Source organism: Triturus cristatus, chromosome 1_2, assembly GCF_964204655.1.
Source record: "Triturus cristatus chromosome 1_2, aTriCri1.1, whole genome shotgun sequence".
In the NCBI taxonomy this organism is placed as follows: domain Eukaryota; kingdom Metazoa; phylum Chordata; class Amphibia; order Caudata; family Salamandridae; genus Triturus; species Triturus cristatus.
Window position 1 is genome coordinate 729198662 of NC_140580.1, and position 22922 is coordinate 729221583.

The window sequence follows — 22922 nt, forward strand, 5'->3', positions numbered from 1 at the left end:
TCTGTTTTGGATGGTATGATTAAATTTGAAACCGCTAGCCACTATTTATGGTTCAATGTCTTCCAAAGTCAGTGGTAAATCAGAGAGATTTTGATCAGTATGATTCTGTAAGTTAAACAAAATGTGTCTTGTTTGCATACATATATACATTAAGATTGTTACTATTTAGTAGATGAACAAGCAGACATAGGTAAAGATTAAATTGTAAAAGGGAAGTAGACGATCCCTAAGAACTGTGCATTTCAGTGGCCTTGCCCCCTAAGAAAATGAACCCAGCTAAAGTGTCTCATTTCAGCTGCTAAGTGTTTTAGTCATGTCAAAGAAGAGCCAGAAATGATGGTGAAAGCTAATCTGTGAAGGAGCATGATATGGTAGACTGTGTCAGGTTAGGTCGAGAGCTTTAGCAAAATGACCACACAGACACAGCTGCCACTCATATTCACACGCAAGACTTCCACTGTAAGCCAGATACTAGATTGAGTATCTGTACCTGGTCTGTATCCAGATTGCTTGGCAGTTAATAAACAGTTTGATTCATCAAATTTTGATTTTGCAGAGTGACCTTCTTTCCCTCACTTTAGCAAGATCAGACATAAGAGAAATGAGACAGAAATTCACTGGACTGTTCGCATTAAGAGTGGATCTGTTTAGGAGAGGGTGCACAGTGGCAGCTTTTAAATGATTTACAACCGATTTAGTGCTCAGTAGGCATTCACCAAGGGGCAACATCCTCTTTTATGGAATTGAGGATAAAGCCATAGCAGGTGTCTAGCAGATAGTTTTTTTTTGTATGCTTTAAAACCGCTGGACAGTCTGAATGGGTAGGCAGTTCGTTCTAGTGAGTTGGAATATCTTTCTCTGTATTAATATCTGTCCACTCAAACAAAATAGATAAACTTCACCAGTGCCATAGAAGGGTGGTCTGAGTTCCTTGCACCCACCTGATGACATCAGTCGTAGGGGCTTTGCTATTTTGTTTTGAATAGTAAGAACTGTTTTTTAAGCCATAATTTTGATAATGCCAATCAGCCATATGACCCTAATCATTGGTCATTTGTTTTAGCAATGTCATATTCATTGGCAGCCTTCAACTTAACCCTTCTGAGGGAGGTTAGGAGTGTTATAAATATCTTTCTCAATATTATGTCTCCTTCACACCAGGTTAACTTCATGAGGACTACCCTAAGACTAGTAGGGTTACCTAATTTGGTTTCATAATAAGAGCTTTTGATGGTCTGATGTGCCTCAAATTTCAGTTATATTGTAATGCACATATAGAGTTTGCGTAAGCTTTGTCAACAAAGTATTAGGAATGTGTGGTATTTAAGATCCCTACCCCTCTAATCAATGATGATTGTGTGGTGGTAAAGACCCTTGAAGTCTATGAGGCTGAGTTATTTTTTGCTCTTTATAAGCATGAAATACATTTCTTTGAGCAGAATTAGATTTGTATTTAGTATAGTAGCTGAACACCTCTATGGCTGTGTATCACCAAGACTCTTGGCAAATTCACCCCACCCCAGCCCCACCTGATGGGATTTCCATAAGAATAAAAGATAAAGTGAAACATTAAAAGGCATTGCAGAGTGAATGAACAATACCAGAAATGTATAGTGTATTGAGTACATGGGCTACAAAACTGAACGTGTAAGCTAGAGTTCACTCTGTTAGGACCCCTTCCTCAACTCTTCATTCATTTTGTTTAGAAGAGCTGTGTCTGCACTCTCTTCCTGAGTGTTGCCCTAGTATCCCCACTGTCCCTCTCTATGCTGTTCTTTCCAGATGTTGTTTCGAGTGACTCTTTGGCAAGACCGTACTTTATATTTACTTTTCCATCTCCATCTCCAGAACCTCAAATCCTGAATTTTCTTGAATAGTGGTCTGAGGGTCAAATTCTAGATTTTTGAAGTTAGTACCAGTTGGTGCGTAATTTATTTATTTGACCCAGCTGTCGACCCACTCATCATAGTTACAGCATCTAAATAATGCACAGAGAACCTTGGGTTTCTTCCAGGGGGCGTTACTCTTTAGATTAATTCAGTAGGACATATGAATCACAGCGTTCACTCACCACTCTCCTTCCAACCTGCCTTTGGGAATTTCTACTCCTGTGGTCGTTCTCGGAGATGGGCTGCCTCTTGTGCCAAACTGTTAGCGCTCTCAAAGTTTCTTAGTTCTTCAGTAAGCAGCCTGCTCTGTTGATCCGGAGAGGCTCTCAGTGAATAGACTGGGTTGAGGTTGCCTTGCTGGGAGGCACTGAGGCGACATCTTTTAGCAAGTTATGCCAAGTTACATTAGATATCGCTTGTGTAAAAGTTTCTTTTGAGGTGTGCCGTGTTTAGTTTATTCCAGAATTAATGGTTGACTTTGGTTATAGGATAAAGGCTCTAGCCCAGATAAATTAGAAGAGCACCTCTTATGGTCTTTTATTTCAGAGATGTGAGTATTGACTTGCCTTCCTTCCTTGCACCTCTGTTTGGTCTCTTTACTGCCAGTTACACATCAGAGTTTTTAAGCGCAGCACCCCATTGACAATTTTGTTTGTAAATTTGGTCAGTTTGTAAGGGGGGATCTGAAAGAAACACGTTAGTTAGATTCCTCACCTTAGAATATCCCCAGGCGTCAGGCTGGATCTGGAAAGATTTTTGTAGCAATACCCCTTGTGCGTCGCTAGGCGTCGTCTGCGGTTCCGCGTCCGTCATCGGCGTCGTGCGCCGGAATGACGTCGACGGAGTACTTAGACGCCGCCCTCACGCGCTGACGTCAGTTCTTCTTTTTTACGCTCCAGTAAGCGCCGATCCGGGAAGAGCTTATCCCTAGTCATTTTTTGACTAACTTTTTTGACTTATTTTGGTCTATTGACTCGACTCTGGTGCCGGTAGGATGCCCGGTTTCAAAGCCTGTGACGCCTGTCATCGCCTGATGTCGGTGACGGATCACCATCACCGGTGCCTTTATTGCCTGGGAGCGGTCCCGTAAGCTACTCGAGCTTCGGCACTCGGCTCCGCGTCGCTCTCGGTCCCGGTCCAGGAGGAGGTCCAAGGACAGTTCGCGGAGCCGCAGCCATCGTCATCACTCGTCGGGGTCTTCGGGTAAGTCGAAGCACTCCAAGAAGTCCAAGAGACGACATCGCTCTTCGGACTCCCCTCGCGCGACTCGGCCGAGGGTCAGGGTGGTCCCACCCCCGCGGCTCCGTCGGAGCCGCAGGAGCCGCATCCGTCCCCATACCCGCCGGTCCCTGGGACTGACGCGACTCCGGCGAAAGTCAGTGCCTTCCTCTTGGCCATGAGGGGTCTGGCTCCGCCGTCGACGCCTGTAGGCGCGCCTTCGGGCCCCGCAGGTTCGACTGGGCGACATCGCGTGCCGGCGGCCCCGGCGCCGTCGACGGCTCTGGCCCTGACGCCGCAGGTCCCCGAGGGATCCAGGCCTGGATCTCGGTCGGCGCCGGTCGACCTCACGACGCCTCCTCCGCTAGCGCCGACACCGGTTCCACGGACGACGTCGTTCCCCAGTTTAGCCCCGGTCCAGACCCGACGCCGGCACGGCGCCGATTGGTGAACGCTTCATCTACTGCCCGGCTCCGATCATTCCTCCTGTTTATTGGGAATCGGATGACGAGGGAGACTGGGAGGGGTCTGAAGACCCTATGGCCGCTCAGGCCCAACTTTCTCAGGACTTGGCAGAGGAATTGGGAGATGTTAAACTGTTGACATGATCTTTTATTTTCATCGATGTTCTCCTGAGAACTTTCCTCCAATCACTGGGCCCAGAATAGATAGAAACTCTTCAATGGGAGCTTTGGCCAACTCCTTACAGTTTGCTTTCCTGGTCTTTCCCATCTGCCCCTCTCTTGCATTGTTACTTACCTGCCCCATTACCCCGTTATCACTTGCCTGCCCCTTTCCCACATTGTTGCTTTCCTGCCCCGTCCCACCTCCTGTGTTGTTGCTTTCCTGCCCATTCCCTGTTGTTGCTTGCCTATCCCTTCCTGTGTTGTTGCTTTCCTACACCCCTCCCACACAGGTACCTTTGTACCATGGTGCAAGGGTGCCTGCGTTGAGGGGATGATTATTTTTGTGCAGGAAGGAAACCTGCACAAAAATAGGTCTCGCATTTGAGAGAGATTAAGCTATTGACATTGTAAATAACAATGCCGTTTCTTTAAATGTTTTAAAAACAAAAACATAAACAAAAATAATGTAATGAGCAATGCCAATAGCTCTGACTTTAACAATGCCGAGACCATTGCATTGTAAATGCTTGTTTTGAAATAAATGTAAACACCAAACAAATACAATCTCTTTGCTTATTTGGATGCCGACTGTTGCAGCTGTTTCCGTGAGACATCCTGTGCCACGATCTGGCTAAATGTTCATCAGATGCACAGCAGCTATTCTAGATGCCTTGCCTTGTGGATTGACGTAGCTTGAGTGGCTGATTCCTAATTCTGTTTTTGCTTAGCCCTTACTGGCAGAACCTTCCCTCTAAGATTCAGAATGCTGAACCGGATTCATACATGGCTTGATGCTCCGTATGAATGTTAACTGTCCTCATGATGACCGAAAACAAGGCTAGGGTTGAAATTTTTCGACATAAAGGGGCAATGTAACTTATATGATTGTATCCATTGATGGATCAATAATTGAATGAATATTAAAGAGCGTCAATTATCTACTCCTTTGGTCATTTTGCTTGTGTACACACTCTATTATTTGTTTGTCATTAATCACTGCGTGAACACTCACGAGCCCATAACACTTTTTGTATAGCAGCTAAACATTTTGAATACTTGTTTAAGTGTGTCTCCCTGCTTTATTGTTTTGAAATTTTCAAAATTCTCATCTATTGATATTTGTTGAGTTTCTGGGGAAAAAAAACATTTCTTAATACATGGAACTGTTGTTTGTTTAGCATGTGCTCCAGGTTCTAGGTATTTTAAAGGGCAGCCCCTGTTTATTAATTACGTATAGATTTGTATGCAAAGCTTGTTTGTGAAATAGATGTAAACACCGAAAAAATACAAAGTAATATTATAAATGTTTGTTTCATCCACGTTTCTGTAACCACAAAATGAAGAGTTACTTCTTAATGAGTATTATGGTTCTTAAAATATATAAATTGGGTTTGCTTTGTTTTAAACCATTTCCCTTCAGATTTGAGAGCTGTGCACCAATGTCTTCTTTGTTTCTGATTCACCAGGTTCACTCATTATCTCTAGTTCTAAATAAATCAACAAATGAACTCGCGAAAGCAAGTGTGTTGAAACTTGTTGCTCACCGTGAAGTTATAGGTACGTTTTCAGAAATGTGCTGAAATGATATTGTGCGTCAGGCAAAAGCTACTCTGACTAGGTACATAGTCTTACCATCTGAAAAATATGACTGAATTTAAAGAAATAACAATGTCAAATTCTGATTGTTATATTTTATGCACACCTGTTTTCAGGGTATGTGGGATTAATTAAATGTGTTCTCCTTAATTTCAACATTTGAATGAGTTTGTAGCTAGATCAAGGATCTTTGCAGATAGCTAGAACAAAATAGTCGTTTTTGTGCAGCATTTGGGTCAAGAACAAGTATGTTGTCTTACTGTACATTAACATTACTTTTGGAGTCAAGAAAATTGAAAGCGTTTTTATCTAGTGTTTGTGGTATTGTTTTTGTAAATGAACTTAGCAGGTGGTATTGAGAAATAGGTATGTGTTTCATCTTGTGGCTTATGATCTAAAAGGGCTTATATTTAATGTGTTTGAGTACAATCAACCCACAGTCACAGCTGTCACAGCAAATGAAGAGAATCAAAATAGCTCTTCTGACATGTATGAAGATATTTCTTACATTTAACAAAGGCTGTCTATGTGGTTCTCAATATTTTGCAAACCTTCCTCCTCCTCGCATTGTTGTGTACTACTATGCCTAATCATATCCTTTAAGACTTCAGCGATAATTTTCATGGTACTAACCTGACTGGACTCTGCTAATGGGCATTACCCAGGGAGGATATCGCAACGGCCAAGTCAGAGGGGTTCCCTGTTCAATCTCGATTATCGGGTCCAGTGACATTAGGCCGGTTTCATCAGGTGCAAACCCACACCTAGTAAACTGCATGCAGGAAGATGTACAGTCCAGCCTCGTCAACCCCCTCCAACTCCACTGGGGGTGGCAGACAACATTCTGAGAGCATTTCTCAGCCTTGGTGAGCACTCTCCCCACCTCCATGTCCCCAGCTCTCCGGTTCTGACTCCACAAAGCTGGTGGTATATATCAGCTGTAAGGAACCAATTTTCAGCTCATAAGGAAGAGTGACCTGCAGAATAGTACCCGGGTTCCCTGTGTTATTCCCCATTCTGCATGGAATAGCTTGTGATGCATAATATTTGGTGAGTGGATACTGGTCGGAATTGAAGACATCGCCTTGGTTTGCCTCCACCTAATAATGGGCAAATTCCAATGGGACCCTTCGTAATTACCCCAGATTTTGATAGAAAAATAATCTGCTTTGCTTTGTAGCTTGTAAGATATCTTTTCCTTTGAGATGTGGATGTCATTTAGCCAACTTTCGATAGAGATCTTAGGTTTACATTTCCAGTTTCATTTGATGTGATTAACAGCTATGCATAATGTCAAGCCCTGCGTAACCACGACTGAATGGCATCCTTAGACCTACAAGATGTGTATTCCTGTATCCCTATTTGGGAATGGCATAGAAAATACGTCAACTTGTAGTAAAACAGAAGCACTTAAATTTTGATGTTTTACTCATTGTACCCAAAACAACTTTTGGGCCACCAAAATGAAATAGCCTTCCTAAGATTATTAGGTTTTCTATAGTTTTGTTTTTTCTAGTCCTTCGGACAAGAATGTTGCATTGTAGTCTCAGACTGGTGTCATGTGTGATGGTGACTACTGTTCTTTCTGTCACGGATCCGGAGACATTGAAAATGTTCAATGATTATTCTAAGTTTTTGTTGTTTTTCGCATTGTTGCTGCTTTTTGATGTCATGTCTCCTCGTAAGTCTACAAACTTCAAGCACTGTAAGATTTATAGGAAATGGTCATCTATTACAGACCTTGATCCCTCTTTCTTAAGGTGCTTAGGGAAGACCATAATCCTGCTTTATGTGATTTAAGACCACAGCGGGAGCTTCATCAATGGTAACAACGTCGTCGTCAACGAGGCCTTCACCGTCAACGAGAATTTCACCGTCCACCACAGGTTCGTCGATGATTTCAGCGACGACGTCCCCGCAGACGAAGACCATCCACGCACCGACGACAGTACCACAGACGATCGCTTCAGCTGTTGCACCGTCGTCAAGCCCGTTGGCGGGACAGTCTACGGAGGGAGAAATCTGTCTCCTTCAGCCCAAAATATCTCCTTTACCTCCTGCTTGCCTTCTGGACTTCCAAGAGTCAGGGAATGAAGGTATGTTTGGCCCTGCACACAGTCCATCAGTTTAGGGTCAAGTGCCAAGATTCTGATGATGAGGACATTGAGGGCAATGATCCATCTTCTTTCTTGACAGGGGAATTTTCTTTTGCGGAAAGAGACATATCCGTCATGCAGAGACAGGATTCCTTCCAGGAAGGTGATCCTTACGATGACAGAGAGGAGGAGCGTCATCAGTTTATAGAACCATCAATGAATGTTCCACTGTCTCTGGTGTCTGATCTCGGTCACATGCTTAATGACTACTACAAGCATTTTCTGGACGCTCCTCAGAGGCCTTTACCTCTCCAAGAGATACCCACTATTCTTCCGGGTCAGAGTACTCCCAAATCCACAAGGGAGAAACCCCTCCCTCCTCCTATAGTCATCACAGAGGATACTCAGGATGCTCATACAGAAGAAGGTGAGATACAAATGGACACAGATGCCCATGATGAATGGGATGACTACATAGACCCTATGCCACCATCTACTAACCCTCCTGCTGCGGATTCCCCTCCGGCAGATACCAGGGGATTTCATGATCTTCTAGAGCGGGCCTCCAAACATTTTGATTTGCCAGTACCAACTAAACAAACTGAGTGTTTTCTATATGACTTTAAACCAGGCACTCACGTTCAGTTAGAGCAATTCCTATAATTGACTTTCTATGGCAAGAAGGGCTAAAGTTAATGAAAACACCTGCCTACGTTCCAGCTGTTATTTCAAAACTGGATAAAAAATACAAGGCTCTTGACGATTCTCCTGCATGCCTCATTGGTCACCCGAGGCCGGACTCTGTGATCATGCAAGCAGCACAGAGAAGAGCCAAGAATCCAGCATCTCCCAACACTGCCACACCGGACTAGGAGGGCCGTCGCCTCTACAGTATTGGAAAGAGGTTCTCGGTTCTGACGGCTACCTCCATTAGAGCCTCTAATGCCACGGCCATTTCGGGGAGATATGACCGGCAGATGTGGTTGGACATCTCCACTCTGTTGGAGTATCTCCCGGAAGATAAAAATAAAGAGGCAAAAGATATTCTTGTGGAGGGAGAAAGAGCGTCTTCGGAGCCCATTGAGATAACTATGGACGTTTCATCCTCTTCAACAAATGGCAGGAGCGGCAGTTCTGCATCGCCAGGGATGGCTAAAAGCAACCACCTTTCGGCCAGATGTCCAAGCTGAGGTTTTAGACATGCCTTTTGATGGGGAGTGCTTGTTTTGCAAGAATATAGACGAGGAGCTACAATCTATAAAGAAAGACACAGATACAGTCAGCGCCTTAGGCAATCTCTAGCAGCGCCGCTTTCATTCCTTTCGGGCTAGAGATCAGGGGCAATTCTTATCCTGTCTACAATTTCAGCAGCGGTTCCAGCCATATCTGCAGAGTACCTACTGTAGGAGAGTAGGGTCTGCTTTCTATGTTCACCCCCACTTTTTGCTTTTGCTTTACTGGTTTTCGACTTAGATGTGGCTGTGGGCCTGCTAATCAGACCCACAGCCCTGCTGTTCTCTCTCTAAATTAATACTATGTACTTTAGGTGCATAACCCATTTGGATAGGATCACCTTATTGGCCCCTGTACAGTGTACCCTAGGTACCCAGGGCATAGGTGTACCCTAGGCCTACCAGGGGCTGCAGCATGTATTGTGCCACCCCTGGCCTGGCCTTCCATTTTGACACAACTGGCTGATCACTCAGCTGGGGCAAGGTCGTGTACTCACCCCTTGCTTAGGTGTAGTATTCCTATACCTAACTTACATATAGACACATGTGTACCTATCAGTCACTCCTATGGCAGGCCTTGACAATCCTGGAGGCAGAGTGCTTGGTAACATGTGAGATGGTGCTCTAGCATGAGCTGAGCCTGTCTGCAGCTTTCGGAACCTTGTCCTTATAGCTGTTCTATGATATAGCCTACCATATACTCTTAAAGTGCCTTATAATCTTAGACGGTTATGGTAACTATGGTTTGGCTTTATCAAAACATGTCGTGTAAGGTGTCTAACACTAGGGAATAATACCCCCATGCCATTTCTGGACATGAGAATATTATTCCCCCCTTCTAGAGGGAAAGACATGTTAAAATCATACTTCAACTGTTAGCCTCTGACCAAAGCCTCAGCATCACAAAATGGATGCTGCTGCCACGACACAAGTCTGACCTCCTGCAGCTGGGGGTGATCCCAGCCAGGGAGGCCTGGACAATAGGTTTCCTGCTTGGGGAGGTGCTAGCACCTCTCCAGACAGCCTTTAGTGTATTGGGGCAGGGTGGGCTGAAAGGAATGAGACATGCCTGGGGCACACAAGGTGTTCCTTGCATAGTCCAGTTCAAACCGGCGCTGGGGCACTCCAGCCCCAGCTCTGGCGCGAAACTGGACAAAGGGAAGTGGGTGTAACCACCCCCTCCCAGGTCCCACCCATAAGGCGTGACCTAGCAGGTATCCCAGCCCCCCAGATTAGTATAAGAGTGGGAGTTGGGCCTCAAGACTTTAGATTATCCTGAACCTGCTAAACTGAACAGAAACTCTGGACCTTCGACATTCGACGAAAGAAGAAGACTGAAGAATCTCCCTTGTAGCCAAGGAGTGGCTACCCTGTGCAAACAGGCACCATCAAGAGACTACCCTTTGCTTTGCGACCGTTCTACGAGGAACCGACTGCAGAGCCCGACCAGAGCCTTGATTTCCAGACTTCTCCGACCCTCATCCACATCTGCAGCAGAGCTGAGATCCGTGGAGGCGACGAGCGACGTGGGACCGGCTACCTGGGAAAAGTGGCTAGTAACTTACAGCGCAGCTTCTGAGGTACCCTCGAAGTTGTGCACCGGGGATTGAGAAGCCCCAACCCCAAGCACCATCTGCACCGAAGATCAGCCCCCCACACTCCACGAGTCCTGCGTGGGGCCCTTCAGCATTTTCCTGCCTGCCGCGTCTGTCCGGTTGCTTGCCCGCTGGCTAGTGGCCTCTGTGACGACGCACCCTGAAATCTTCAGCGCTGGTTTGGCTCCTCCAGACTGGCTCCCGCTTCTCTGCAAAGAAGAAGCACCCCAGACCTTCCTGGTCTGCACCAGAAGCAAGTCCTTTGTTCTTCGTGGGTTCCGCTTGCCAAGGCTTGGTGAGTCCTAGTCCAACTTCGACGCCGCCGACAGCAAGAGCCTTCGTGGGACAGCTCGCCTCCTGGTTCTGGTCGTCCTCGACGCTTCCTGGTCCTCCTGGCTGCAGCGACAAGCTTCACCTTCACCTGCAACTCTTCACGACATCGCCTGGTTCCTTCCTGGTTCCACGTGGTCACTGGCTAGTGACCTTGACTCTGTCCCTTCTGCTTGCAGGTTTCTTCTCTTCTTGATCCCAGCCTTGGGATCCACCGGACACTCTTCACTGACTGCCTGTCAGCATCTTTCTTCAGGCATCCATAGGAGTCGACGACGAAAACGACGCATCTTCACCCCTATGCACCCGCAGCCTGTGGGCTAGGTAACTTGGGTACTCCGGTGCTCATCAGGATAGTGACTATCCTAGTGTCTAGTTTTCAAGTCTCAACTTCCTAGCTACTCCGGAAGTGTCCTAAATCTATCTATTTCTAAACTGTAATATTGCTATTGACTTTTACGCATTACGCGTGAGTGTTTCCACTCTGCACACGAATCCCGTGGGCCTCCCACTTCCTAACTAACGCTAGTGTAGTGTAGCCCCAGCGATTCCCTAGGCCTAGGCCTATTCTATTTCCGTGACAGTGGTTCTTATACCACTTATTTAGTATATGGTTTGCGTGGCCCCTAGGGCCTAACTGTATTACTTACCTGTGTGACTTACTGTATGCATTAATAAGACTGTGTTGTACTTACCTCGAATCTCATAAAGAGTGCTGAGGGTTTGCTTAGAATAAATACACTTTATTTTATATATATATCTGTTGTGGTGTCCTTTCATTTGGTATTCAATGGATTATATATGGTATCACAGCTGGCTTCACATGCCATTCAGAGTTTAGCCTAAGACTGCTCTTGTCCATGCTACCACTAGGATAGCTGGTCTATAAGGTTGACTTTACAACCAATCACCATAAGGGTATTTGGACTGATATAAGGTGTACACTATAACTAGTGACATCATACATCAGGCCAACTTCTCACACCTACCAGCCATACAACCTGCCCTTCCAGTCCAACACCGCTCAGACTTATTCAAGACTGGCAGGATGCAAGAGGCAGCACTACTGGAAAGCCCCAAGACTCCAATAGGAGACAATAAAGCTCATCAGGGCCCTGCTACCATAGTCTTAATGGAACTCTATTTCTTCAGACAGATGGGTTGTAGAAATCTTCCAGCATGGCCACACGCTAGAATTCATTCAGCATCCTCCAAATGTTCCACTGCGCAAAGTTCTTCTCCGTCACCTTCCAGATCTCAAAAAGGAAATACATTTGCTTCTTCCCAAGCAAGCGATAGAGGAAGTACCCCTCAACCAGCAAAACTGGGGGTTTTATTCCCACTTCTTCATCATAAAAAAGAAAATGCAGGCAGGTCACGGACCTCAGAATGCTGAACAAGTTCATCAAGAGTCATTCTTTCAGGATGCTCTCTCTTAAGTAAATTCTTCTTCTCATGGAATAAGGAGATTTTCTGGCCTCTCTCGATCTCCTCGATGCCTATTTTAATATTCCCATCCACCCTCAACATCGAACATTCCTCAGGTTCAAAGTGGCAGGGCTCCATTTACCAATTCAAAGTGCTTCCATTTGGTTTGAAGTCTACTACCAGGGTGTTCACAAAGTGCATGGCACCGATAGCAGCCTTCTTAAGACGTTCAGGTCACCAGGTGTTCCCATACCTGAACGATTGGATCATAAAGGCTCCATCTTTTCAAGCGGCAGAAATTTCAACAAGGACTTGCCGGGTTCTCTTCCAGTCTCTGGGTCTTCGCATCAATCTGGACAAAATCGTCCACTAACCCGGCCAAATCGTTGTTCTTTCTGGGTGCACATCTCGACACAGAGCTGGGCAAGGCCTTTCCCACTCAAGAAAGAATAATGTGGATATGTGGATTCTGGGCATGACAATGTTTCTTTCAACAAAAAGGTTTGTTTCCGTGAGGCAGTGCAAGTCGATGATGGGAATGATGCCCTCTTGCATCCCGGTCATTCCCAATTGCCGACTTCGCATGCGACTGGTACAGGAACAGCTGGATGCGCAGTGGGTTCAGTCTCAAGGCTCATTCAATGACAAGGTTCGCATTTCAGCATCAATGATGGCTGCTATGGACTGGTGGATGGTCAAAGACAACCTGTCGCAAGGCCTCTCTTTCATTCAGTCTGTGCCACAGCTGGTGATGACCTTGGATGCGTCGGTGGACGGCTCACCCTAACAATTACAGGTTCACGACAAGTGGTCCAAACAGGATTCGGAGTGTCATATAAACATTCTGCAGCTCAAAGCAGTGTTTCTAGGTCTGATGGTCTTCCTGCCTCGGATCAAAGGTGCGTCAGTGCTCGTCAGGACGGACAACACTACGACAATGTTTTACCTCCGAAAGCAAGGCAGAACGAGATCTCGAGCGCTTTCCCTTCTTGCTCAGCAGATATGGGAATGGCTCCTTGCAAACCACATCTCCTTGCGAGTGGAGAACATGCCAGGGATTCACAACGAGAAGGCCGACTCTCTCAGCAGGGACTCCAAACAGTACCACGAATGGGAGCTCAACTACCAGAATTTGAAGGAGGTTTTTCAATCCTGGGGTTACCTTACATTAGATCTGTTAGTTGCGTTCGGGAACAAGAAGTGTCCTCTTTTTGCAAGCAGACATCCTCATCAAAATTTATGGGGAGATGCCTTCCAGTTTCCTTAGACAGGGATGTTCGCCTACGCATTTCTTCTGTTTCCACTCATTCCTCGAGCACTTCAGAAAATGAAGCAAGAGCCTTGTCGGATCATTCTCATTGCTCCATGTTGGGCAAGACAGTTCTGGTACACCGAGCTGCATCGCCTATCAAAGTGTTCTCCGATTCTCTTCCCTCCAAATGAGGATCTTCTATACATGAACCAGGGCCAAGTGGCTCATCCACAAATTCCCTTTCTTCATTTGTCGGCTTGGCTCCTCAACGCGCTGACTTTGGGGATTTGAGGCTTTCCAAGTAGTGTTCTAGGATACTACAGAAGTCTCAAGCTCCGTCTACATTGAAATGTTACTCAGCTAAATGGGAGAGATTTTGTGCTTGGTGTATCTCGTAAGCATTACATCCATTCTCATCATCTCCGGAGTAGGTGCTGCCTAATCTCTTGCACTTAGCAAATTCAGGACTTTCTCACTCTTCCATAAGAGTTCACCTTGCTTCAATTTCTAGGTATAGAAGATGCTCAAATCAAACTTCTCTGTAGTCTAACCGACTCGTCAAAGAATTTATGATGGGACTTTTAAGAGCTATTCCGGCTGTTAAGCCTCCTACAGTTTTGTGGCAATTAAACACAGTTCTGTCACAACTGATGCATCCTCCCTCTGAGCCAATACACAAATTGAAGTTCCTTTCCTGGAAATGGCTATCCTCTTTAGCCATTACATCAGCCAGACGTATCCGTGAAATCCAAGCTCTCACTATAAAAGACCTGTATCTGCAATTTTTGCCAGACAGGGTTATCCTATGCACTAACCCTTCTTTTATACCTAAGGTGCCTTCAACTTACCACCTCAATGAACCAATTGTTTTACCAACGTTCTTTCCTAATCCATCCTCAGCAGTGGAAAGGGCCTTGCATTCTTTGGACATTAAACAATGTTTAAAGTTGTATCTACAAAGAACTGATACCTTCCTAAATCCTCTCAGCTACTGATCTCTTTCTCGGCACCTAGGAAAGGACAAGCCTTGACACGGGTCAGCATTGCTCGTTGGGTCACCTCCATGATTTCTTTCTGTCATGAAAAAGCTGGTCGTCCGCTTCTTGCGAAGGGAGGCAATGTGGGCGAACGCTCACACATTCCCGAAGCATTACCGCCTTGCTGGTTGGAAAAAGGCCTATATTGCTGTTGGGCAAGCTACGTTCCGACATCTCTTTGCCTAAGGTAGGCAGCTTTTCTTCTTCTATGTTCTTTACATGCTGTTTGTAAATTTGTATGATATCAATATTGGAGAACCACAGTGTACAGGTAAGTAACTTGTTTTTTTTTTTTTGATAAACAAATTTTTATTGTGTTTTGCGGCATAAAGAACAATATCAAGAATGATATACAGCAGTGCATTGAACAAGGCATCAGTAACTGCAATCAGGGAAGCATCAACAAGCAATTGCAAAAACCCTCCCGTCTTCCCCCATCCTCCATCCCCACCCTCTGCGCCCCCACCCTTCAAAACAGGCCCCCCAGCCATTTCCCCCATATCTTGCGGAATTTTTTGGGGCAGCCCCGTGCAGCGTATAGCGATCGCTCCTGGGCCGCACACCAATCCACCCCTCTACTCCAGGTAGCCATTCTGGGCGGGTCTGGCTGTGACCACACTGCCGCTATATCTCTCTTAGCCACCATAAGGGCAGTGGCGAGGAAGTATTTCTCGTTACGGGACCCGTCCATCCCGTCCATGATGCCCAGCAGGGCCATTCTAGGCTCGTGGGGAACCTCCCATCCCAGGACCTCCGCTAGCTCGGCTTCGATCGCTGCCCAATAGTCCTCCAGACGGGAACAAGACCACACCATATGGAAAAAGTCCGCCGGAGCTACCCCACAGCGAGTGCAGGAGGCGTCCGCGCGGAGGCCCGCACGATACAGGCGGTCCGGAGTCAGATAGGCAGTGTGGAGGTAATAGAGTTGGATAAGCCGCAGCCTAGCGGAGGTGGTAAGCGACCGAGGGCCCATAAGTGCGTCCCTCCAGTCCGCCTCATCCAGGGGTCCCACCCAGGCCTCCCATCGCTGTTTTAGCCCGCTCCAGTCCACCGGGGTATTGTTAATCAGGGATTTATAAATGCGGGATATACCCCCCTTCCCAAGATACCCCAACATCACCTGAGCCTCAGGCGGGCTATGGGATGGCAGTCTGGAGTCTAGAGGGACGTGAGCCCGGACCGCGTGGCGCAATTGAAGGTAGCGGTAGAATTGAGAAGGCTGCAGCGAGAAGCGGGTCTGAAGCTCCTGGAAGGAACACATGCGGCTCCCACGCCATATATCGCCCAGACAGGAGATACCAAGAAGATCCCACTGCCGAAAGCCCGCTAGTCCCACCACCTCCCGCAGCCATGTCCCGTGCCAAAGCGGAGTGAGTTGCGTGGACGTCCCTGACCATCTGGTGTGCCGCAAGGCCGTGCGCCACGAGAGAAAGGGAGCCCGTACGACGTCGGGGAGTGACAGGGGGATCGTTGTGCATAGAGCATGTTTTGGATGGAGGAGAACCCGAGGCAGTGCACCTCGAGTCGATAAGCCGGATCGCCCCAACCACCCGAGAACCAGTAGCTGGGTGGCCAGATAGTAAAGGTAGAGGTTAGTCATGCTCAGGCCGCCGTCCTAGGAGGGGACCCTGCAGCGATCCAAGGCCAGCCGAGGCCTACCGCCGCCCCAGAGGAATTTGGTCACCATCTTATCCAGGTCCCGGAACCACGGGCGCGGAAAGGGGCATGGAGTGTTTTGTAGCATGTAAAGAAACTTGGGGAGGATCATCATCTTATATAAGGCGACTCTCCCCAGCGGATTCAATGGGAGGGACTGCCACCGGAGCATATCTGATCTGGTTTTGTTGACTACTGGAGCCACATTGAGGGCCCAGCAGAGTTCCGGAAGGAGGGTGACCCAGATCCCCAGGTACTTAAAGGAGAGTCTCCGGAGGGGAATATCCGATTGCCAGTCGAAACATTCCCGCGACGGGTGCAGCGGGACTAGAACGGATTTTTGGGGTTCAGATGGAGACCCGACGCCTGGCCAAACCGATGGAGGATCCGGCGGACCCGGGGCCCCGAGGTCGCTGGATCAGAAAGATAGAGGAGGACATCGTCCGCGTATAGGGCAATCTTATCGGGGGCCACATCTGGCCATTCCCATCCGCGAAGAACGGGATCCGCGCGAATCAGCACCGCCAGGGGTTCCATGGCCAGAGCGAAAAGGAGGGGCGAGAGCGGACATCCCTGGCGCGTCCCCCGGCCTATGGGAAACGGGCGAGATAGAGCCCCATTGACCAACACACGGGCCCGCGGGTGCGCATACAGGACCGCTACCATGGCACGGAACCGGAGACCGAAGCCCATACGCTCCAGGACGTCACCTAAGTACGCCCATCCCACGGAGTCGAAGGCCTTTTCAAAGTCAACCAAGAGGAGGGCCAGATAGGGGGACAGGCGGCCACGGTGCGTCTTCGCGAGGTGTAGGCGCCGCAGGCAGTGTCTGGTCCCCCGCTCGACCGGCGCAACCGCTGCGCCAGGACCGTAGCATAGATTTTGAGTTCGGTGTTGATAAGGGATATCGGCCGGTAGTCGGAGCAGGACCGCGAGGGAGGCTGTGTCTTGGGGAGGGCAACTATGGTTGCTGTGTCCGTTTCGGGCCGGAACGAGCCCGTCTCCACCACGGCCGCAAATAGGTCCCGAAGCCTCGGGCCAGAGTCTCACGATAGTGAGCGTAGTACTCCTGGGGGAACCCGTCGGGTCCCGGGGTCTTCCCAGGCGCCAGGCGGCCGATAGCCTCTTCAATCTCCTGCAGTTCGATCGGCGAATCAAGGGTCTCAGAAACCTCAGGCTGCAGCCGCGTAAGCGTCGCCCCGTTCGTCCCCAGCAACTCCTCTAGGGAGAGCGTGGACGGCCTGTGACGGTACAGCTGGGAATAATAGTCAGCGAACGCCTGGGCTATCGCCACCGAGGCCGTGTGGATGCCACCCGCCGGGTCCGCGATGGCTGGAATGATCCTTCCCGCCCGGGGATAGGTCGCCAGTCGGTGGAGAAGAGTGCCGTTTTTGTCTCCCCAGCCGTACACCCGGGCCTCCGAGGAGCGCCATAGAATCTTCGCCGCCTCCAGGGAGTGTAGGCGAATCTCTTCCCGCGGGAAGGCCAAGCGACGAGACCGTGCGGCATCATCCAAGTCCCCCAGACTGCGCTCCAGTTCCAAGGCTTGGGCTTCGCATTCCGCGAGCTTCTGGGATTGGGCCCGCCGTTGGCGTTGCAGATGCCCCTTAGCGGCGCCCCGAACAGTCGCCTTGCCGGCCTCCCACAGGACGGCAGGGGAGATGACAGATCCCTCATTATGAGAGTAATAATCTGCTATTTCGCCCCCGACCGCCTTCCGAAAAGCCTTGTCGTGGAGGAACCAGTTGTTCAGACGCCACATCAGACGGGCAGAGAGGGGGGTGGGCCGAGAGCGAGGAGCACCGGCGAGTGGTCCGAAAGGCCCCTCGGGAGAATGCGTACATCCCGCACCCCCGCGCAATCGGTGGATGGTACGAAGATGAGGTCGATCCGGGCATGGGAGTGATGGGCCGCCGACGTGTGGGTGTAGTGGCGCGCCTGCGGGTGCCAGATCCTCCAAACATCGCAGAGGCCCTGTGATTCAGCCCAGGATGAGAGCTGTTTTGCACGGGCGACGCGGGTCAGGGAGACCGGACCCGTCGAGTCCAGGTGGGGCGAGTAGACAGCGTTGAAGTCTCCGCCGAGAATGAGGGAACCCGCCGGGAATGTCGGGAGGAGACCCGCTGCGTGGGAGAGGGCCGACGGCAGGAGGGATGGCGCCGCGTAAAGGGACATCAGGGTAAGGGGCCGCCCCTCCAGAGCGCCAGAAACCACCACTACCATACCTTGGGGGTCCAAATGCACCCGGGTCAGGACAAAGGGGAAGGACTTGCGAAGCAAAATGGCCACCCCTCGGGATCCCTGTGCAAAACCTGAATGCCATACCCTGTCATAACCGTAACGGCCAAGGAAGGGGCAGTTGTTACCCAACAGGTGAGTCTCCTGGAGGAGGAGCACATCGATCTCTGCACGTTGAGCATATTTGAGGACCGCCATGCGTTTAAAACGGTCCAGAAGACCATTGACGTTCCAGGATAGTATGCGCATGGCGGCCCTAGGGACAGGTGGGTCAGCCATAGTCTAGGACAGAAGAGGGGGCCATTGGAGGCGCGTCTGAGCAGGTCCCTAGAGAGGAAGGACAGCGGGACATCGGGCGAGAGAACAGGACAAACAGCACATGATACCTTAGCACAACAGATAAGAGGGAGTCATCCCCCACCAACAAAATCTCCCCAACGAGGAAGAAACAACCCCAAACCAACCCCAACCCCCCACCCCCCACCCTATACTTCGAAAACGGAAGCATCTGTCGCCCGAACCAAATGGAAGAACCACCAAGCTAAAACGCTTGGGCTTGAGCGCTAGTGGACCCCTGATACAACTAAAGTCAAGCCTGATTTACCTGCCCTGGCCAAGAGCAACACTGATAGCGGAGCATTCCACCTCCCGCCCAGGCATCCCCCACCCCCCCTCCCCCAAAAGAAGCAAAGAAAGTCAAATGTTAGGGCTGCGAGAGAGGTCCGAAGTGTCCACCAACTCGGCCGGTTGGGTTGCAGGGCCCGTGAGCCGGGGTGACACGGCCCGCCGTCCATCTGCCACGGGACTGGCGTGTGCGGCCGAGGAGGCAGAGGAGGCTCTCGACCCCCGGCGTGACCGTCCCCCAGAGCGCGTGTTGATCGCCTCCCCCGCCGTGCGCTCCCGGGGTAACGTGCGGTGCTGCCGACGGGTCTTCGATGTCCGGGGCCTTCCCCGTCCCCCCGCATACCCGTAGGCGATCCGCGCCCAGAGCGCTGCAGGGGGTGCTCCTCCGTCAACCAGGTCCAGGCCGCCCGCGGGGTATCGAAGAACAGAGTCTTGTGCTGGAAGACGACCCGGAGGCGGGCCGGGAACTGGAGCTGGTATTGGAGTCCCAGGGAGCGCAGCTTTTGTTTCACTTCCATGTAGGAGCGGCGCAGCTCTTGGACTTCGCGGGTGTAGTCCGGGAATATCATGATTTTGTGGTTCTGGTAGTGGAGGGCACCCTTGCAGCGGGCCTCGCGGAGAATGGCGTCCCGGTCGCGGAAGTTCAAGAGCTTGAGGATGAACGGCCGGGGGGGCGCACCCGGGGGCCTGGGGGCCAGGGAACGATGGGCTCTCTCCACCACGAACGAAGTAGATAGGCTGTCCGCCGGCATCCAGGACCGGAACCAGCGCTCCATGAAATCGTCCGCCCGGCCCGATTCAACTCCCTCCGGAAATCCCACTAAGCGCAGGTTGCAGCGCCGAGCGCGGTTTTCTGCATCCTCGACCCGGCGGTGTAGTTCTTTAGAGTGGGTGGTCAGCTCCCGAACCTGGTCCTGTAGGTGGCGGATGTCATCCTCAGCGGTGGATATCCGGGACTCGGCTTCTGAAATGCGGGCGGTGGCATTCCGCAGATCCTGCCGGAGAAGAGCAACGTCCACCTTGACCTCTCCCACCATGCCCTCGAGGGAGGCGCGGGAGGAGTTGATGGCCTGCAGGATGGCAGCAAGGTCTGTAGCGGGGGCCGGGGCCAGCTCGGCCCCTTGTCGGAGGTCGTGAATTTGTCCATCCTGGTTTGGGTGGCCCCGGACGCCGGCTTATTGGCTTTGTCTTTACCCATTTCTGGGGCGGCCGTCAGCGAATCGGGGCAACGGACTGAAGATACACCAGCAGGATGTCAGCGGGTGCTCGGGCTGACGTGAGACCAGCAGGGGGACGGCGGGTGGAACCCGCGGTCGGAAAGGGCCTGGCACCACCAGCCCCAGCGGTCAATCTCCGATGAGCTCCTCAGCGGGGCAGCGAGTCCGATCCCCCGCCGCAGTCGCGTCCGTAGGCCTCCCCCAGCGAAGCGGGGTCCAGCAACGCAGCTCACAGTCCCAGGCCGGCGGATCGTTCCTCAAGAGCACCGCAGCCGGTAGTCGCCAGGGCCATCACTCCTGTGCACAGCCCACCTCTCCAGGGGGACGCCTCGCCAGTGCGTTCTCCCCGCCACCCCCGGGGGGGGGCACGGTGCCGCCTGTCGGATATCTTCAGCTGGGGCCCCGAACGATGAGGGGGGAGAGGGTGGGGGGGGGAACAGCACCGACACCCCCCCCCGACCGCCGATGTGCGGCCCGAGTCAAGGAGGGCCCCCCCACACCCGGAACCGGCAGCCAGTCTCGGAGCGATGGGGCCGGGTCCGCGCCGTAGCCAGGAGGAGAAGGTAGAGAGAAGGGGGGGGGGGAGCGGGGGTCCGGGTCCCCCTGGCCGCCGACGCACGGCCCGATGGGGGGGTCTCCCCTCCGCACCCGACCCCCGCAGCCGCCCAGGTGAAACGGTCCCACGCCGCCGCACTCACCGCCTAATCTGCCATCGGGTTCCGCACGGGGGGGTCCCATCACAGCACTCCAGGGGCTCCGGACTGCATCAGCGAAGCAGGACAGCGCCCAGCCGGTATCCACAGCACCCGCGGCAGCCTCGCGGCCGCCGCGTCCTCGTCTCCGGCCGGGTCAGGCCTGTGCCCCTCGTGGGCGCCGCGGGCTAAATTTGCTGCCTGCCCGGGTCGCGGCTCCGCAGCCGCCACCGTCCGCCGCCGGCTGGGCTGCGCGTCGTCTAGGCAGGCCCCCGGTGATCACAGCGCCCCAGGAGCAGGCGTGGGGCAGCAGGGCAGCTTCACACACCCCAGCGCCCAGAGCGTGGCCGGCCAGGGCAGTCCAGGGGGGAATCAGACGGATTTGCGGGGACCGGCGTCGGGAGCCTCACGGAAAGGCGTCCATGACGGTCGGGCGCCACCTAGCGCTCAAGTAACTTGTTTTTTACCTTTCATTTTTGCCTCCATCTAAAACGACATCAGGAGTCTGATGTTGTATCCTTTCTTGACTTGACTATTGTATTGTAAATCAGTCTTAATAGGACTAGAACTATGCCATTCAAAGTACATCTTTAAAACCTGACTTTCAAACTGGTTTGCAGTCTGCACAAACATGACCATGCCTCTTCTGCCTGAAGCTCCATTCATTGACTTCTATGTGAACAAAGGGTCCGTTTTATCTCAATGCCTGGTGCACCTGGCCTTGTACCAAACATGCTCTCCCTTTTTCTTGCACTCTATACTTTTTGTCCAGAACCTTAAGGTCCAGTTCTGTCTGAATGCTGAAAGCCCTGTGCTTCAGTTGCGTCCATTGCAGAGGCAGATCCTTTTGGGCTCTGGTTCTAAACTGTGCAACTATGTACCATAGACAATTTCTCTCTCTGCAGTGGGCTCTGAACACTTTCCCTTTTTGTTAAATATTTCTCATCCATTCACCCTTTATTTTCAGGCTATACCCTCCATGTTCCTCCGCTCGGTTTCAAGTGCCAATTTACCTTCTGTGTATGTGCACCCAGTAAATAAATATATATGGTTACATTTCATTCTGTATACCTTCTTCTGGGGATTTGGTTTTATTGTGGGTTCAGCTCCTTCACCTTTGCTGGAGGTTGTGATGCTGTCGATTTCAGTTTTGACTTTCCTGTTGACTTTGGCCTCAGCTCCAACTGCAGCGTCATGTGTTAAGTCCTCAATTATTTCTTGTTTGAAGTTAGTTTTGAAGTCAGATTTGGCTCCCGTTCCAGCGACTTCCACTTGATGGACACTGAATTCAGCTCTGGCATTGTTCTGCGCAGTTCCTGTTCCTCAAATGTTTGAACAGATTTTATATTTTGCCAAGGAAAGGTCACATGACTATCTGAAGGTCTATAAAAAAATCCTGGTAACCTGCTTTTAATAGAATGTAGAATCTTTTGCATCGGTATGCAATGTTTTGGATTTTCTGAATCCGCCTAAAAAATTTGTGACAATTCTGGTGATGGGTTTCTACCACCTTTAGACCCATTGGCTGATCTCTACACAGCAAGTAGTTTGGATACCAGTCCAGGGGCCAATCTCCTCAGGTCAGAAAGTCCAACTACTATTGGCACAGTGGTTAAAAAGGGGGCAGATACCGTAACATTCAGTTGTACAGGCCACAGCAGAGGGTCTCTATGTTCGAAGATTCATGTAAGTAATCAGTCGGCTGAAGAGGTTGTCCCATTAAATGAGGATTGTACGTAACAGGTTTAAGATTGATGGTCTAAATCTTTTTGTACTCCTTCAAGGGCATCCTCCAATAAATATAAGTCTGCACTGTCTGATGCATCTTACTTGCCTGCACATCCTATGCTAGAAAGATTGATAGTTCAGGCTTCTGCTAGTAAACTGAAGCGGAGTTCCAGCCCAGAGAACCCCACAAATAGGGAATCCAATAGGTTGGACTCCTGAACAAGAAAATATCTGAAAAAATATCTGAAAAAAGTTATAGATTCCTTACCTTAGAATTACCCCCAGGCTTCAGACTGTATCCGGAAAGTTTTTTCGTCAGCAGTACCTCTGCACGTCGGAAGGTGGCGTCAGTCGGCCTCCGCGTCCGTTGTTGGCGTCATGTTCGCCGGAATGACGTCGCAGTAACTACTCAGACGCCGCCCTTGCGCGCTGAAGTCAGTTCTTTCTTTTTTGGCGCCAGCCAGCGCA

General features: G+C 50.4%; 1 protein-coding gene across 2 annotated transcripts in view; it reads left to right on the forward strand.

Annotated features, from left to right (window-relative positions):
- Positions 1 to 22922, forward strand: part of VPS13D (vacuolar protein sorting 13 homolog D) — a 2738381-nt gene that overhangs the window by 477476 nt on the left and 2237983 nt on the right. For both annotated transcript variants that reach the window (XM_085608633.1, XM_085608634.1), the window contains exon 22: positions 5200 to 5290. In XM_085608633.1, coding sequence (XP_085464759.1) covers positions 5200 to 5290 — 91 coding nt within the window. The remainder of the gene's footprint in view (positions 1 to 5199; positions 5291 to 22922) is intronic.